The sequence below is a fragment of the Triplophysa dalaica genome, chromosome 21, assembly GCF_015846415.1.
Source record: "Triplophysa dalaica isolate WHDGS20190420 chromosome 21, ASM1584641v1, whole genome shotgun sequence".
NCBI lineage: Eukaryota > Metazoa > Chordata > Actinopteri > Cypriniformes > Nemacheilidae > Triplophysa > Triplophysa dalaica.
The window spans coordinates 7,726,382-7,742,937 of NC_079562.1; the positions used below are offsets into that span (position 1 = coordinate 7,726,382).

The 16,556-nt window shown below is 37.9% G+C and overlaps 2 protein-coding genes across 3 annotated transcripts; one reads left to right on the plus strand and one right to left on the minus strand.

Annotated features, from left to right (window-relative positions):
- The first annotated feature begins 961 nt into the window (after positions 1–961).
- plch2b (phospholipase C, eta 2b) lies at positions 962–10,920 on the plus strand. Its single transcript, XM_056734857.1, has 21 exons — positions 962–1,196; positions 2,273–2,419; positions 3,505–3,747; positions 3,914–4,044; positions 4,350–4,520; positions 4,609–4,702; positions 4,791–4,994; positions 5,084–5,204; positions 5,350–5,521; positions 5,608–5,718; positions 5,819–5,896; positions 5,999–6,102; positions 6,326–6,414; positions 6,529–6,714; positions 6,886–6,993; positions 7,060–7,184; positions 7,260–7,344; positions 7,451–7,597; positions 7,723–7,802; positions 8,517–9,723; positions 9,920–10,920. The coding sequence occupies exons 1-21, from the start codon at positions 962–964 to the stop codon at positions 9,934–9,936; spliced, it is 3,855 nt and encodes a 1,284-aa protein (XP_056590835.1). The 3' UTR covers positions 9,937–10,920.
- Positions 10,921–11,356: 436 nt separating this feature from the next.
- On the minus strand, positions 11,357–16,431 carry si:dkey-183j2.10 (glutamate receptor U1). 2 transcript variants are annotated; one of them, XM_056734864.1, is made up of 11 exons: positions 16,399–16,431; positions 15,822–15,914; positions 15,411–15,492; positions 13,914–13,945; positions 13,653–13,832; positions 13,114–13,340; positions 12,857–12,954; positions 12,511–12,728; positions 12,212–12,431; positions 11,889–12,133; positions 11,357–11,739 (listed from the first exon to the last, which is right to left on the minus strand). In XM_056734864.1, exons 1-11 carry the CDS (start codon positions 16,414–16,416, stop codon positions 11,641–11,643), a joined length of 1,512 nt encoding a protein of 503 aa, XP_056590842.1. In that variant the 5' UTR covers positions 16,417–16,431; the 3' UTR covers positions 11,357–11,640. The 2 variants fall into 2 exon arrangements, with proteins under 2 accessions (XP_056590842.1, XP_056590840.1); XM_056734862.1 differs by lacking the exon at positions 16,399–16,431 and having other exon boundaries at positions 15,822–15,986.
- Positions 16,432–16,556: the final 125 nt, after the last annotated feature.

The window sequence follows — 16,556 nt, forward strand, 5'->3', positions numbered from 1 at the left end:
TCAAATCCTATTTTAAATAAATGCCCAATGTAAGAATGTAAAAAAACAGACCCTCTAATGGTGAAGAAAAAACTATTTAGATTTGAGATCTTACAATTGTGCTTTTACACTAAGGATCACTTGACCAACGATTTTGTGATCATAAAAATAATTTGATAAATAAAGAATATGTGATGCTACTTCTGGTTTTGACGAAAACTCAAGTTGTTTTCGATCAAGGCATCTCTAAATTCTAAGACTAGGCTTAAGCCCTGTCCGGGATACCGCCCCATACATTTCTCAAACCAACATAATTTCACGGTAGTGTAGACAATAATAGTAAATCTGGACAATCTAAATAAACACAAGCCCTTTGGGCAAATCAGTATGTTTACTCTACAAAGTTGTTTTCAATGCCAGTGGTTACATGCTTTTTTAAATATTTTAAAACCAATTGGATTATGCAGTTAATATTCTACATGTTTAACACTAGAATTATTATTATGGAGGAACCACCAACACGGGTTCTCATTCTTTTCCTCAAGTAGTCCAAGTGCGAGTTGTAGAAAATCCCCCAGTGCGAGTAATGCCCTCACCTCATCCTGGATTAGAGATTTACAGACTGTTAAACAGTGTGGCTTCCCTCCCTGTTCCAGTTCCTCACAAAAGCCACAATGTCCACAAAGGCAGTCTAATTTAAACATCAAAAATCTTGAAGATATCAAAATATCAATGGACTCAAGGAAACCTAAACCGCCAAACGGATCGGCCAGTTAGACATGCCAACTGCAATAAAATCATCTAGGATACATGCAGACTACTCTCCTTGAGAACTGTCGCCTCATCACTCCACTAGATTCTCGCTGGATGTTGCAGTGCAAGAAAGCTGAAGAACTCATCTCATGACAGACGGAGGACTGAAAAAGTGGGTGAGAAACATCCCCAGGGGTTTAGGTTATGACTAGACAAGAGTACTGCAGTAATGAACATATCTCCAGGAATGGCACCATCGTCTCCTGTCTTGCTTTCACCTTCTCTTACCCGGAGACCCCCCAGTCCAGGGAGGAGGTCACCCCCACCCTTCAGATCACCTCCTAGTTGTATCATGACCTCACCTAAATTATGGCAGAAAGCTGCGATATCACGGCTGGCTGAGGAGTTCTTTTGGATCGGTGGAAGTATTGTCGCAACACCGAAACTGAGAATGGGTCAAATAGGTAAGAATAAAATTGTAGTCTGATTATACTTGTGTAATAGTTGTATTAAATTGTCGCAAATGCATATGCCTGTTAAAACAGTGAGATGTCATAAAATGTTTGTCATTGGGAGAAATACAGAAAGTCACCTGTTAGTGGTTCAGGGCATATGGACACAAACAATCCTCTGGGATTAGTTTGACAGAAGCAGACAAGCTGTGTCACATGATTCATGTGTCCCTGATCCTCTCCTTCAAAGAAACTTTTAAAAATTTACTGAATTTAGTATTCGGTGGTCATTGAAATGTGCTGTGAGTCTGGTTGTTTCATCACAAAATGTGCAAAATTATAAAGATAATGTAATTTGACACCCTAACTAGTTGCTTATTATCTTGCCTATTATTAGAATCTTGGCTGATTATCAGTACTTATAAAGCAAGTATTCTGCATGACCATTTTCTACATCCCTTATCCTACCCAATACCTAAACCTAAATTTTATTAATTGCAAAAGGGGTAGTACCTTAAAATAAAGTGTGACCAAAATCTCTTTATTGCTATAGAAATGTATCATCACCATCAAACACACAGCAAGAGCAGGTAAACTCTGCACCGTAAAAAGTTGTTTTAACTTAAAGAAATAAGTTACCTGGCTTCCTTAAAATGTTTATTAATCAACTTAAAAATATTAGTTAAAATAACAATTTTCCTCAAATTCATGCAATAACTGTATTTCTACATTGAATTAATTAAACATTTTAAGGCAGCCGGGTAACAAATTTTGTTTAGTTGAAACAACAAATACATTTTTACAGTGTGTAACAGTAACAAACAGAGAACTGTTTCCATAATGCATGCATGCCAGCGCACACGCAGACACAAACACTTCAGAGCCCTTGTCTGACGCAGCTGTGTAATCTCATTGAGAAGACTCTTGTTACATCTGCTTGAACAATTAAACTCTGACATTCTCAAGGATTTTCTCAATGCTCATTATGTTCTCAAAAATAAGATGTTTTAGAAAGTCCTTAGTTGCACTTTCAGGTCCCTGTTGAACAGACTTTGATACAGTCAGTAATTAAATCTTTTCTTTTGCAGTGGAGAGATGCATGTGTAACATGCAGGCCGGCACTCAGATGATTAAACTAAGAGGAAAATCCAAGGCTCTGGTTCGCCTTTTCTACCTAGATGAGCATAAGTCCTGTATCCGCTGGAGACCCTCCAGGAAACATGAGAAAGCTAAAAGTAAGTCAGATTGTGTTGCTGGGAAACATGAGCAAGTGTCAGAGCTGGCTGGACGTGCTGTATGTCTTATAGGTTATGTGTGTCGGCTTGTGTTTGTATTGTTTTGTTCCAGTCTGGTTGTACTCCCCTCTCTAGCCCCGCCCTGATTGGTTTCACCTGTCTCTTTTCACCTCTGATTAGTCTGTCTAGTTTACCCCAGTGTTTGCTTTGTTTGGTTTTGTATTTGTTATGTTTTGTTGGTGGTTTACGTTTCCTTATTTTTTGGACTAGATGCTGTATTGGGTTGGGTTACATTAAACATCGCTGTACTTCTATCACATAAAGTGTTACCAAAGCATTTTTCCAGTGTGTGAAGCGATATTTAAGTAGCAAACTTTAACTTAAAAAAGAATAAAATTGTTAAAAATACATTTAAAAAAGTTTTTATTTAAAAATCTTAAAAAGGACTCCTTATCTCACCACAATTCACAAAGGTAAGCATATAATACATTATTATTTAAACTGTTGGGTATATTTGTGGACCTGCAATTTACATTTTCAAACAGAGAAAGCAATACAGAGCCAAAAGTTGTAGTTTAGAATAATGTTTCAACATCACATATTTTCATTTAAAGATCCAGTGTATGCAATTTGGTGGTATCTAGTGGTGAGGTTGTGAATTGCAACCAACATCTCACTCCACCGCTCACCCCTTCCTTTGAAAGCACTACGGATGCTGAAACAGGACTAAGATGTTGTGAGGTTTTCGTTTCTTTGCCGAAGGAGATCACGTATTTACGAAACGTGCTCACAGCAGTTTGTCTTTTCAGGGCTTCTGTAGAAACAATGTGACAAATTACGGGGACTCGCTGTGTATCTAGATAGAAATAGCTCATTTTAAGATTATAAAAAAATATCGCTTCATTATGTAAGTTCTTTGTAAACTTCTGAAGTCATAGTTATGTTTATATCGCATGTCAATAGATCCTTAAAAAAAATCACACACTAGACCTTTAAGATTATTCTGTAAAATAAAATTGAAAATACTGAAAAATGTCAGTCAGAGGAGAGTACAGATCACATTTTATTGTTCTTATTTTTCTCAGTCACTATAGACTCTATCCATGAGGTCTGTGAAGGGATAAAAACAGAAGTCTTCAGGCGTTTTGCCAACAATAAATTTGATCCAAACTGCTGCTTCAGTATTTACCACGGAGACCACGTGGAATCTCTTGACTTGGTTTCCACGAATGGAGAAGAGGCACGAACCTGGATCACTGGGCTGAAGTACCTCATGGCAGGCATCAGCGATGAGGACAGTCTGGCAAAAAGACAACGAACACGCGATCAATATCCTTTTAACTGGCACCACTGTACAAGAACGACTATGCAGTCTAATGAATCCACTATAGTAACCCTCCATGTGACCTGCCAGATATAAAAATCTGATGAACTAAGAATATTAATGTGTGATGCTTTGATGTAAAAGTTAAATTTTCCTGACCTGTTGTTGCAAATGGTTGAGGCAGACCTTTTCAGAAGCTGACAAGAATGGTGATGGGAATCTGAGCATTGGCGAAGTTCTACAGTTGCTCCACAAACTCAATGTGAACCTCCCAAAGCAGAAAGTCAAAGAAATGTTTGAGGTACACTTAAAACAATTCATGACATAATTGAACTCATTGACTACGAGTCGCTAGCTACACAAAATCCATTACTAAAGTGGCTGATGAGTACGCTGACCAAGTAACATATGGCTCACATGAACAGATGGTGTTGTCTGAAACTGGTTGAGGTCTTAACTCTAGTGCCTCTAATCCTTAATGGAGACATTTTCAACCAAACTACTTTCACCAAAATCTAAAATGCTTTTAAAACCAAAGACAATTTATTATTTTCTTGTAAAACATAGCATACTTTTTATATCATGATTTTTTGTTCCAACCCAAAGGAGGCTGACAGGGATGATAAACATGGCTCTTTGACATTCGAGGAATTCTGTACCTTTTACAAGATGATTTCGACACGCCGAGAGCTTTACTTGCTTATGATCACCTACAGCAACCACAAAGAGCACATGGACTTTAATGACCTCATCCGCTTCTTAGAGAACGAGCAAAAGGCTGGTGTGATTTATTGTGCATTTCTTCACATTGTTTTTTAATAAATTTGACGGTGACTTACTAAAGTCATTTTTGATTACATCCCAGATGGCAAATGTGTCCAGAGAGTATTGCAAGATGATCATTAATCAGTTTGAGCCATGCCCTGAAAACCAAGCAAATATGGTGATGGGTATTGATGGTGAGATACTTTAACGGATCACATTTTAAGGATATAATGTTTTTTGACCAAAATGAAACGATGACACACATTTTTCTCACTTTTTAAGGTTTCACCAACTACTTGCGGAGTCCTGCAGGCGACATCTTCAACCCTGAACACTATAAAGTGAATCAGGACATGACGCACCCCCTGACACACTACTACATTGCGTCTTCTCACAACACCTACCTGACGGGGGATCAGCTGCTGTCTCAGTCTCGGGTTGATATGTATGCTTACGTGCTTCAGGCGGGCTGTCGATGTATAGAAGGTAAAAAAATCTTTCATTATTGATCAATTCTGATCTTCTCCAAAAATCTTATATCTATTATCACTTGTTGTTGTCTTTCTCTCTTTAAGTTGACTGTTGGGATGGTCCTGATGGAGAACCTATTGTGCATCACGGTTACACACTTACCTCAAAAATCCTCTTTAAAGAAGTCATTGAGACCATCAACAAATACGCATTTGCCAAATCCCAGTGAGTGACTTCATACAAAGAGATTTTTCTTTAACTAATTTGACTTTGCTTTGGTATTATTAAAAATAAGCACAAAATATTATTTATAAATGTGAGAATCTGATTTCGTCCATATTTATGGACTCACTGTTTCCTCTGCTATCAGATACCCAGTGATTCTTTCAATAGAGAACCACTGCACTGTGCCACAGCAGAAAAAAATGGCTCAATATCTCACAGAGGTACTACAGGATAAACTGGACCTGTCTAATATAAATGTAAATGAGTCCAGACGTATGCCATCTCCAGAGGTTTTGAAAGGAAAAGTGCTTGTCAAGGTGAGGTTTTATATTTTATAAAAACTGAGTAAATATGAAATAATAAGTTGAATATTTTGGTGTCTGAAAGTGAGATGATTTCTCAGGGTAAGAAGCTGGCAGCAAACATTGATGCTGATGCAGAAGAGGGAGATGTATCTGATGATGATGACAGCGCTGAAGAGGAAGAGGAGGAAGAGGAGCAGATTAATGGACATGTGAGATTTTTGGTTGCATTTGCATTAGATTTAAACATTTGCCAAGAACTTTATTCAAAGCACCCCTTGGAGTGTCTAACTAAGAACTGTTGTATCACAGAGAGGAGCTGGAGCACCAAAAACTTGTGATGAATCAAATAAATCCTCAAGAAGGTTGTTGGGCAGCTTCAGGCGCAAGGTGACCCGTCATCCTATAGGACACATCCCATTGAGTTACGGTACATTTCCAGTCAAATCCAGAATTTGTTTCTGTGTTTTATTGTGCTTCAATCTCTTTCAGAAGAAAAAACGTGTCAAAATAAGAAAGAACCCTATCATGAATGACTCTGATATTGACCAGGAAATTTCAAGCAGTAATGATAAACAGGTCATAAACTATGGCAAGTAAGTATTCTCAAGATCTTAATAAATGGAAAATAACATTTTAGATTCAAATTGTCTTATAATGACTATACTTTCTAGGCTAGAAATTGACCGCTGAATGCAATCTCTGTTGAATGTTGTCTATAAATTATTTTAAAAAATCGTATTCGATAATTTAGGATAACATGAAAAGTCATGAAAGTCCATGTAGCCTAAACCCTGTTGTGTTTATTGAATATTTCAGGAGGAGAAAAACCATGAGACTCTCTCGTGCTCTGTCTGATTTGGTCAAGTACACAAAGTCAGTGCACGTCCATGACATTGAAACTCAAGGTAGGAAGAAATATAGCTACATTTTTTGTAACATCTTTTGTGATCAATTACTTCTAACATTGTAAAAAGTGCCTGGGTGCTTCTGGGACTTAATAAATTCCCTTTGTGTTACAGCCTACATGTGCAGCTGGCAAGTGTCCTCTTTAAACGAAAGCATAACTAATCAGATTCTACACCTGAAACCAACGCAGTTGGTTCGCTTCAATCAACGGCAACTTTTACGAGTCTATCCGTCCAACTACCGTGTCGACTCTAGCAACTTCAATCCTCAGCCATTTTGGAACGCAGGATGTCATTTAGGTAAACGTTTAATTTATTCATTCATTTTTAATTCATTTTCCTTCTTAATTATCATCAAAGTCTCTTGTTTCTCATTATTGATGAAACTGCTGCAAATTTGATTAAAAAGCCTCGGCTCTTTTATATATCACAGTTTCACGGTGCATTTAAAACATTGTTTCATCTTTCCAGTTGCTCTGAACTATCAAACAGAAGGCCGTATGCTGCAACTGAACAGAGCCAAATTTGCAGCAAATGGGAACTGTGGCTATGTGCTGAAGCCAAAATGCATGTGTAAAGGTACAAGTAAAAGTATTTGTGTGTTCTCTGAAAGGCAATTTTCACGAACTTTATGATTGTTGTTAGGTGCCTTTAATCCTGCCCTGGAGGATCCTTTACCAGGACACAGGAAAACTCAGTTAGTGCTCAAAATAATAAGTGGCCAGCAGCTCCCAAAGCCAAAAGACTCCATGCTAGGAGACAGAGGAGAGGTGAGTCCATTTAAACTCAAATTTAAAACATCTTGCCATAACCCACCCTGTGTATAACAATATTTTATTGTCCAGATCATAGATCCCTTTGTTGAGGTAGAAATAATTGGATTGTCTGTGGACTGCAATAAACATCAGACAAGGGTTGTGGATGATAATGGTAAGTAAAAGCTACATGTAGGTTTACAAAATATTACTAGTAGAAGTTGTTGGTTCAGTTTACATGCTTATATGTTATCTCCTCTATTTTAATGCTATGTCAATAGGCTTTAACCCCATGTGGGAGGAGACACTAGTGTTTATGCTCCATATGCCTCAGATTGCCTTGGTACGGTTTATGGTTTGGGATCATGATCCGATTGGGAGGGATTTTATTGGACAAAGAACAATAGCATTTAAAAGCATGTTGCCAGGTAACTTACATCAATTAAAGATATAAATAAAAACATAAATGTTTAAGCAGTAAGTGATGAAATGAGATGAATGCAATGACAACTGCTGCAAAAGAACTTTGAATGTCATGCACTGCGTTCCACAGGTTATCGACATGTTTATTTGGAAGGCATGGTGGAAGCATCTATTTTTGTACACGTGGCTATAAATGACATCACAGGAAAGGTAACTTTTTGTTCGAAAATTGTTAACATTTTACAATAAGGCTGTATCTTAACATTAGGAAAAGGTCCAGTGTATGGAATTTAGTGGCATCTAGTGGTGAGGTTTGCGAATTGTAACCAACGGCTCACTATCCCCTCCCTTTCGAAGTATTACGGTGGCTGACACAGAACTAATATATTTTCATGTTTTCACTTCTATGCCGAAGGAGATTATGTATTTCTGAAACGCCCTCTGCAGAGCAGGTTATCGGCTAATGTAAAAAAAACATGGTGAATTTCATGTAAAGGGACCCGTGGTGTATGTACATATAAATAGCTCATTCTAAGGTATTAAAAACATAATGCTTCATAATGTAAGGTCTTTATACACCTCTGAAAACATACTTTTATTGCTTTTCTGTCAATAGATCCTCCAAACATTACCCAATGCATCTTTAATAATCTTAGTTCATGTACATGTCAGCATTTACTAATACATTTTCAAAAATTAAAAGTCATAGCTGTTATGCACAATGACAAAACCTGAACAATTGTATTGACATTAATTAACAAAGATGAAGAGCTAAAAAATATGTTTTTCATTGTTAGCTCAACAAATACAACCTTATTGTAAAGTGTTAACAGAGTATTTATGGAGATGATGTTGTAACTGTCATTAATGTTTATTAAAGTTAATGTTCAGGAATTAAAATTTTGCAAAACCCATTTCTGACAGGTCAAATCAAGCAATGCAGTAAAGCAGCTCTTTCAGAGAAATCTAATGTACACCTCTAAAGACGGCACCAGGAGATCATTTGGTCCAAACTTCCTGCGGAAAGGTGGAGCCGAGAAAAGCCAAGCAAAACCCAAGCGTGGCTCGTGTGATTCCTGTGCCAAAGAGGACATTCTTAACAGACGTTATAGTGATGACATAAGCTCAAAAGACAGCAGAAGCACTTCACAGTCTGCATCTTTGCTCATGGGAGCTCAAAGTGAACCCCTCAGAAGGGCCCGTAAGGTCTCTTTTCAGGAGCCAGAAGGATTTCACGTTGTGCGTCGACGCTTGTCCTCTATCACATGCTCTAGTGGAAGGGGTATGGCTATGGACTACACCAATTTAGGATTTGATTCTAAAGAGAGTTCAGAGTTGGATGTTTGGACTCCTTTGGTTCCACCATGTCATTCCAATGTAGATAACCATGAGATGACTGATTCAAAACAAAATGATTTGCCTCCGGTATTTATACTTGACAGTATTACATCTGACCAGCAAATGTGGTCGCAGCAGATCTCTGGTCCTAAATATGTTTCTAAACATTCAGATCAGGAACAACCTGTAAATAATCAAGGACCTGCTGTAAAACTGTCTTCCGTAAGCTCGGAACCTACAAGAGACTGTGAACCCTTGATTTTCAGTCCAATACCTGATGGAGTACTAGATCCCTCTAGTGGAGCTTTGAACACCAGAAACCTGCCACTCAAGAATAAATTCAGACCTTTAGATTTCGAGTTTAAGCCGCAGTGGCAGCCAAGGTCCATCCCCGCAACTCCTGCAATGAGCAGACGCAGCTTGAATGACTCATGTTCTAAAGATTCTTCGCTTACGGGACGCAGATCACAAAGCGTCCCGAGGCGTCGCCCACCCTCTCCCCCAAACACACCATTTAACATCAAGAAAGACTTCCTCCATCAATTCCCTCTCCCTCAAAAGCATGGCAGCTGTAGTTATGTTACACAAAAAAACTCTTTTGCTAACAATAACAACCTGGCTGAGAGTGAATTAAGCAGCACAAGCAGTTTGGACAGCCTTGACCTGAGTACTTTGCCATCCCGTTTCCCTGACAACCAGCAGCCGACAATGGGCACTCTGCAGAGGGAGATGAATGCTCTATTTGAGCAGAAAATGCATGAGATTCGTTGTAATTCTCCAATTTTTTTCCGAGGTAAGTTTCAGTCTTTAACAAAATGTTATAGCTCCGGACAAATTTGAATAGAGGGAGTTGTTGTGTAAAATGTTTAGGACTTGTTAATATAAATATTACTTTGCATTTCAAGAGAAGATATCTGACATGTCATGTAATACATTCGCAAAGTTTAATTTGTGGTTGGGTTTTAACTTTAACTTAACTGTTTTTTTAGATTCATCAACATTGTAGAAAAGCATAAATTCCTAAACTTAAAGCAAATGCTTTGATGGTGATGGAGAGATGCTACAAGAAGAAGAGAAAATATTCAGCCTCATTCGTACTTCATTCGTTTTGTACAGATATTGTCTTGTTTACATGCCATCTAGGCACATAATTCATATTTTTTTACATTTTATTTTAAATGGAGCATAAAATAACAGTTTCTCAGAAAGGGATTAAATTTAGCCAGAAATAGGAGAAAATTTTATTAGGGCCTTAAAGGTACAGTTTGTAGAAATCGCCGCTAGAGGGCTTACGATCAAAACAACAACACTCGCGTAGCTTGATGACGCTGCGTAGAAGCATGGAATGATGGGATATGTTGTCTTCTACTCCAACGCTGATGGTAGCGCTGACACATCAATTAGACGGGAACGAGAGATCATGTTAGCGGAAGAGGTAAAGTAATAAAGTTTCATAAATGTTGGGTTTGATGAAATCATTTTATTTCATTATAATGAATTAGACCCGAGTAATGTAAGGTTTAAAACTAAATTGTTAGTCATAGATGTTACAGTAATTGTACAATTCGATGGTGTGATAACACTGCGCCGTTTTAAGTGTTCAAATCAATCATAGTTAAAGTTATTTTGAACGTACCCACATCATTTGCAATGATGCTAGGCGGACCGACGGTACAAACTACTTCCGCTTCTGTCTACGACATTGTCCGGCCTCACTCCCAGGGCTTGCATATGTATATTAGACATAAAAGAAGATATTTTGAAGAAAGTTGATTACTGAACAGCACTGTGCACTATTTACATATTTTGTATAGACACAAAACCAATGCAAGTGAATGGGGGCTAGTTAACAACATTCTTCAAAACATCTTCTTTTGTGTTCTGCAGAAATGACAAGAGGAAGAGTAAATGATGACAGAATTTAGAGTGTGAGAAAAGAATCCATGTTCATGGCTGAACTGTGACTGTTATAGTCTAGGACTAGTTTTAAGCCTGTACGGGAAATCATCCCTATGTCTTTTCCACATGAAAATCGCAATTTCTAATTTAAAGCCTTGCAAAACCTGTTTTGATTTTATATGTACTGTAACTGTGCTTTTCTCCGAAGCTCTTTTAGTTTAAATGCAATCACACTTTTGGGGTTAGATCAAATTTATTAAGACATTTATTAACAAGGTGTCAGAACCAAAACCTTTTTGAGACAGTATGAGTTGATGTTTTTACATCTTATTTTGTAAGGTTACAATATCTCATTTTCAATTTCTCAAAGCAGTGTTTCTCCCCATTATTATTTTTAATGCTATAAAATCATCTACTTTTAATAAACATTTTTTTGCATTTATGGATTTCATACAATTGTACACAATAGCAAGCAGAATTTGTTAATGAACATAAATTCAAAGTGAACTCCACTAAGGTTTCTTCAGTCCTTTTTCATTGAATGTTTTATTCTGTATCCATATTCTATATTGTGCAACCAAAAGAAAATACATGAGATTTATTTTATTTTCATTAAGACAATGAGTTTTCAATGAAAGCTGAATGCAAATTAACATTTTGTAGTTGAGTTACCACTAAGCTAAATCAGTCAAAATGTCTAAAACTTAGTTTTATAAATTGAGCAACACTACTAATGTCTAGAACCACAACAAAAGCAAAAGTAAAGACATTGTGCTATTCTACTGTGATTATCTCAATGTGGTTAAACCGGTTATGCTTTGTTTTTATCTGAGGTTTCCGGGTCGTTCTTTGTGTGGCTCATTCTCAAGCGTTGACTCAGCTCCTGGGTCAAAACTGTGCAGCAGGATTTCTGAATAAATAAAGAGCAGATTAAATTTCACTCTGTGTATTGATATTACTGACTAAAAACTAAATGGCAACTGGGTGCTGTACAGCTGAAATCTGTCCAGAGAATTCCATAAATGCCTTTTTATTAGCGTGTGTGTATGTACTACTTGCCTTCTGCTCTCCGGCTGTACTGCGAGACTTTGAGGTGAGTTCAAACAGGGAGATCAGCACACCGATCCCAAGCCCTATAGCGAGAACCAGGAACATCCCTTTCATGCCATGACCCCTCAGAGATGAAGCTTTGGCGCCTTCCGGCACACAACTGCTGGCCCACCACTTAGTACGCAGATAAGACAGTTCACCAGCTTCATTGAGCTGCAGTATGGCCACGCTAAGGTTCTTCAGCATTGAGGATCCTGTTTCAAACAAGACCATGGCATCAAAAATAACATTCACATCAGAACAAAAAAATGAACTGTACTACTTCGGCTCACCAAGAGGAGTTACGATGCTGTATCCTCTCATTCCGATGACCTCGTGTGCACGAACCAATTCGCAATGTCGTGCCACAGCCAGATCCAGAGACACAGATTCCCCAATGAACGCAAAATTTCCTTCTTTTGCTCTCTGGACACCTTCGTCCATGGAGGATACGAAACTCTTTCTCCGCTCCATGTGCTCATAGATGCGACGGTAAGATGGGTTATTAGAGTTCTGTATGAAAAGATAGTACGATTTTTATTACATCTGGCAGATTTTGACTAATAAGGAAAACATATGCGTCAGATCGGACCTTAAAGAACGCAAGAGTGGAGGAGCCTGCAAGAGTCCCATATTCCATCACTTCCTGATTGGCCAAGTCATCAAAACCCTTTATCGCGAGGGGAGCAGAATCAGACCCCTGTGAGGAACTAAGGCTGGAAAAATAACACGCCAGCACAACCACAGCAAACAACCACCAGGTACAGCAGATAACCCGACCTGACACAGCTTTAGGATGAGGACCGGCACCTGCAGTAACCAGAACAGATGAGACGTTATCCCACTCTTTCATCGCCTGAAATGTAATGCAAATTAATATAAAATGGGAACTGTTAAAATAAAAGAAGCCGGATAAAACAAGGAAATCAGAATGATACCTTGCAAGCTTAGAGCTCCTGCAGCGTACCACAAGCTGTGCAGAAGAGTGAAGCGATTTTGCTCCGTCTCAGGCTGGCTCCATTCACAAGGACTCAACCTTGATACAAAGAACAATGTGTTTGAGATCAAATAAGTGTATAAGTCTTATTCTGTAGCCATGTTTATCGCTGAAAAACAGTGTGGCGTTTCATGTGGTGTTATATAGTGAATAAGTGCTCTTGTTCTGTGTCTCCAGTGTTCTTGTCATTTCTCTGACCTTCCCACAATGCAGATGCACACTGCAGTCACAAAGTATGCAATCAGGATGCCGAACCAGGTCTCCCCGGAGAAAGGAGAGAGGAAGTCAAAAAAGCCAGCCTCCTCGGAAACAATATCTTTGCGGAGGAGGATACTGATTCCGGTCTGCATGTAAGGTTTTGTCATTCCCACAGCCTTCTCACGGGCAGCGGTGAGAGTCAGCGGGGCTACAGCCAGATCAGCTTCCTGTGAGCAAAAAAGAAAAGTTTTAACACCTCTTGGTTGGGATGTCATTGTAACCATATGAATGCTAAACTGTATATGTGACTGTTGACTCCTGTTCGAATGGTAAACTAATGTCAACTCAAAAAAACTCTAACAAATATTTATTTTTATTTATTTATTTGTCCATAAAATTGTGCAGCCGGTCATTATCACAAAATAAATCCTCTCAGGATTTAAAAAAAAAAACTGTTCTTATAGTTTTTTTTCAGATAATGACCGGATGACTACATTATTCTTTTCACATTCTGTTTTTCAGAGATGTGAATTACGTACCCCTCTAACAACCTCTCCGATCATTCCGTTCCAGTTTCCACTTTCGTCTTGTCGGCCATATGCCCCGTCCTTTACCAGGTGAACTTTGTATTTAAAACCCAGTTTTTTAGCCAGTTCACTGAGCAGATCCATGCAATAGCCTTCTAACTGGGATCCCTTGCTCATTGTGTATGGGTCTTGCTAAAATGAATAGACATATAATACAGTACAATACAATAAAACTTTATAACTTAAATATTATTTAAATAATTTATTACTTACTTTAATGGTGGTAACTATTAGTTCTTGCCTTTCTGAAATAAGCAAAAGCAAAAAAAAAATTAAAACAGCTTGAAACAGCCTAAACCTGGTTTTCTGGTCTTTGCTGGTTTAAACAGGTCTAGCTTGTCTCCCAGCCTTTGAAACATTAAAACTAACCAGCGTCACTTACGCTCTTTTAAGCTCTTTATATACTCACAATATCAGTAAGCATTTGAAGAAAAACTATTTGAATGGATTGATTTCAAAACAGCATCAAACTGTGTACACATTTTAAAATCGTATATCTTATAAAGAGTGTTTGTTTAAACATGACCTCGATTTGACATAGGCCACGGCCAAGATTTGGCTTTTCTATTGATCAGCCAAATCAGTTCTCCTGCTGGGAGTCTTCGCTTCCTGCTGAATTTGTGTCACAAATAGCTCCATCCCAAATTAGTCATAAGAGAACCTTTTGTTCAGCAGGCATCTTTAGAAAAAAGCCAGATCCTCACTCAGTCTGAGAGTCTCTGCGAGATAATGATGAGTGAATAGGACGGCTGTGTTTGATGCCGGCTCAGGCAGCTTCCGGGTTTCCGGAACCCGCAAAGTTTTGGCTGAGCTTTCCTCCTTTTTCAGAAGTGCGAGAAAACAATCCATTTTCAGGGCTGAACTGTGACAAATTGGAGCTGGTGTTTTTCCACTTGATCATGAAGGCCTGGTAAGGCTATTTCAAAGAATATCTAAAGTTAAACTTTAGGCTGAGCCCTCAGGGCTCCATCAGCTTCATAGAGTGATGCTGACACTCATCAACTCCTCCTTTTGAATTTATGACAGACACAGAGGGTCCTCGGAGTGCTGTCATATCTTGGCTTGTCTTGAAAACAGTTTTGCTTGATCGGGGCTTTGAATTGATTTACAACCATTTTTTTTGAAAGTTTCTGTTGGCTAACTTCCTCTCTGTCAGAATAGGGTATAAAGTGTGCCAAGGAGGATGTGGTCACCATCTTTGATGGTGCACACTGCTGGCTGTGCAGCCATTTATTATATGACAGGCCTGTGAAATTTAAGAATTTCATGCAGAGAGGACGAGATCAGCTGGCACAGATTTGATCCTAGCAGCTGTCGCTAAAATGACACAAAATGCAGTGAAACTGACTAATGTATCTTTTGTATTCTTTTAAAAAAAGAGACGATGTTACAGAGGGAACAACTATTTTATGCCAAAAACATATATATATATTTTACGTGTAGGTTAGATGCAATATAAATTAAATAAATAGTCTTCTGTAAAATTATGGCATTACTGGTTTCAATCCATTCTAACTAACAATTCTACCAATATCATACGTATATGATTCTTGCAATACTGAAACCCTGTTACGCTGGCACTGAGCTAGCGGGCCATCCATACCTTTGAGTCTTCCATACTCTATCTGATTACAATTTGATATGAAAAATCACAAAAACAACTATAAAACTGTGTCAATCAGCGCATCAATAATCAAATATTGGTAATACCTGCTATGCAGATCCCTGTTCCCAGCAGCAAGACTAGGCGTATAGAGAACCCTGCAAATTCACGCATGTTGCTAATTGTGACCTGCAAGCCAAACAGATCTCACTTTAACATAAACAGATGTATAATCCTATGGTATAATCATACAAATATAAAACTAGTTTAAATAAATGCCAACCACAAATAATAATACTAAATAACATATAAAAAAGATTAAAAGTAAACCACCGCATACAATCAATTATAACTTTGATTGTTTTCTTCTTGTTGCATAATATTTTATTTGAGTGTTTTTATAGTTGACTTGTATTCATCACTACATACAAATCAAAACTAAATCAAAAGTCACAAATCCAATTATTATATAATCAAATAATAAACAAAACCCACCCCTCCCATTCGCATACACTTACCATGATGTCTGCAGTGAAATTCCACTGTACTGCGACAGCACTGACTAGGAGCAAGTCAGCAGTGTGGTTTACAAAAATGAATAAGGGTTCCCACTGAAGACATGAGAAAAGCCAATGACTTTCAGGGGGTGGAGAGAGCTTTTCAAACATACAATTAAAACTTGATAGATGGAATATTCTGGCATTCAAGATAAAACGACGTCATGATGAGCTGATGTGCTCCAACAAAGTTTTTGATATATGTGATATTTTTTATTTATTTCAGAGTGGCAGTGTTGATTCAAAGACAATTGAAAATAGATATTTGTTGTTTCCTGTTGAATCTGACTTAATATTAAATATATAGAAAAAGCTAATATACGTTCTTACTCCACTGTAGGCCTATATACAAATAAATAAAGGTTGAAGTTTTGTTTAACCGTTAATGGTAAAGTGAGGAAACCATGTTACACGATACATGAACGTAAAGTGTGCAATCCTACGTCGTTTAAAGATATTCTTTATGTACTATAAAATAGGTTGAGAAGATTATACTGTAAATTAATATTTATATGATTTATTGATTATCATCTCTCACCGCAATACTAAAATGCATTAAACTGTATGAAACAGGGTGGTTTCATGTACTGTAGCTTGTGAACATGGAAAGTGCGCGCGGAAGTCCAATGTGCGGTTTTTCTCACCGCACTTGGCTTTTATAGGCTTCAACAAATTTCGGTGCCATCACGAAGGCCA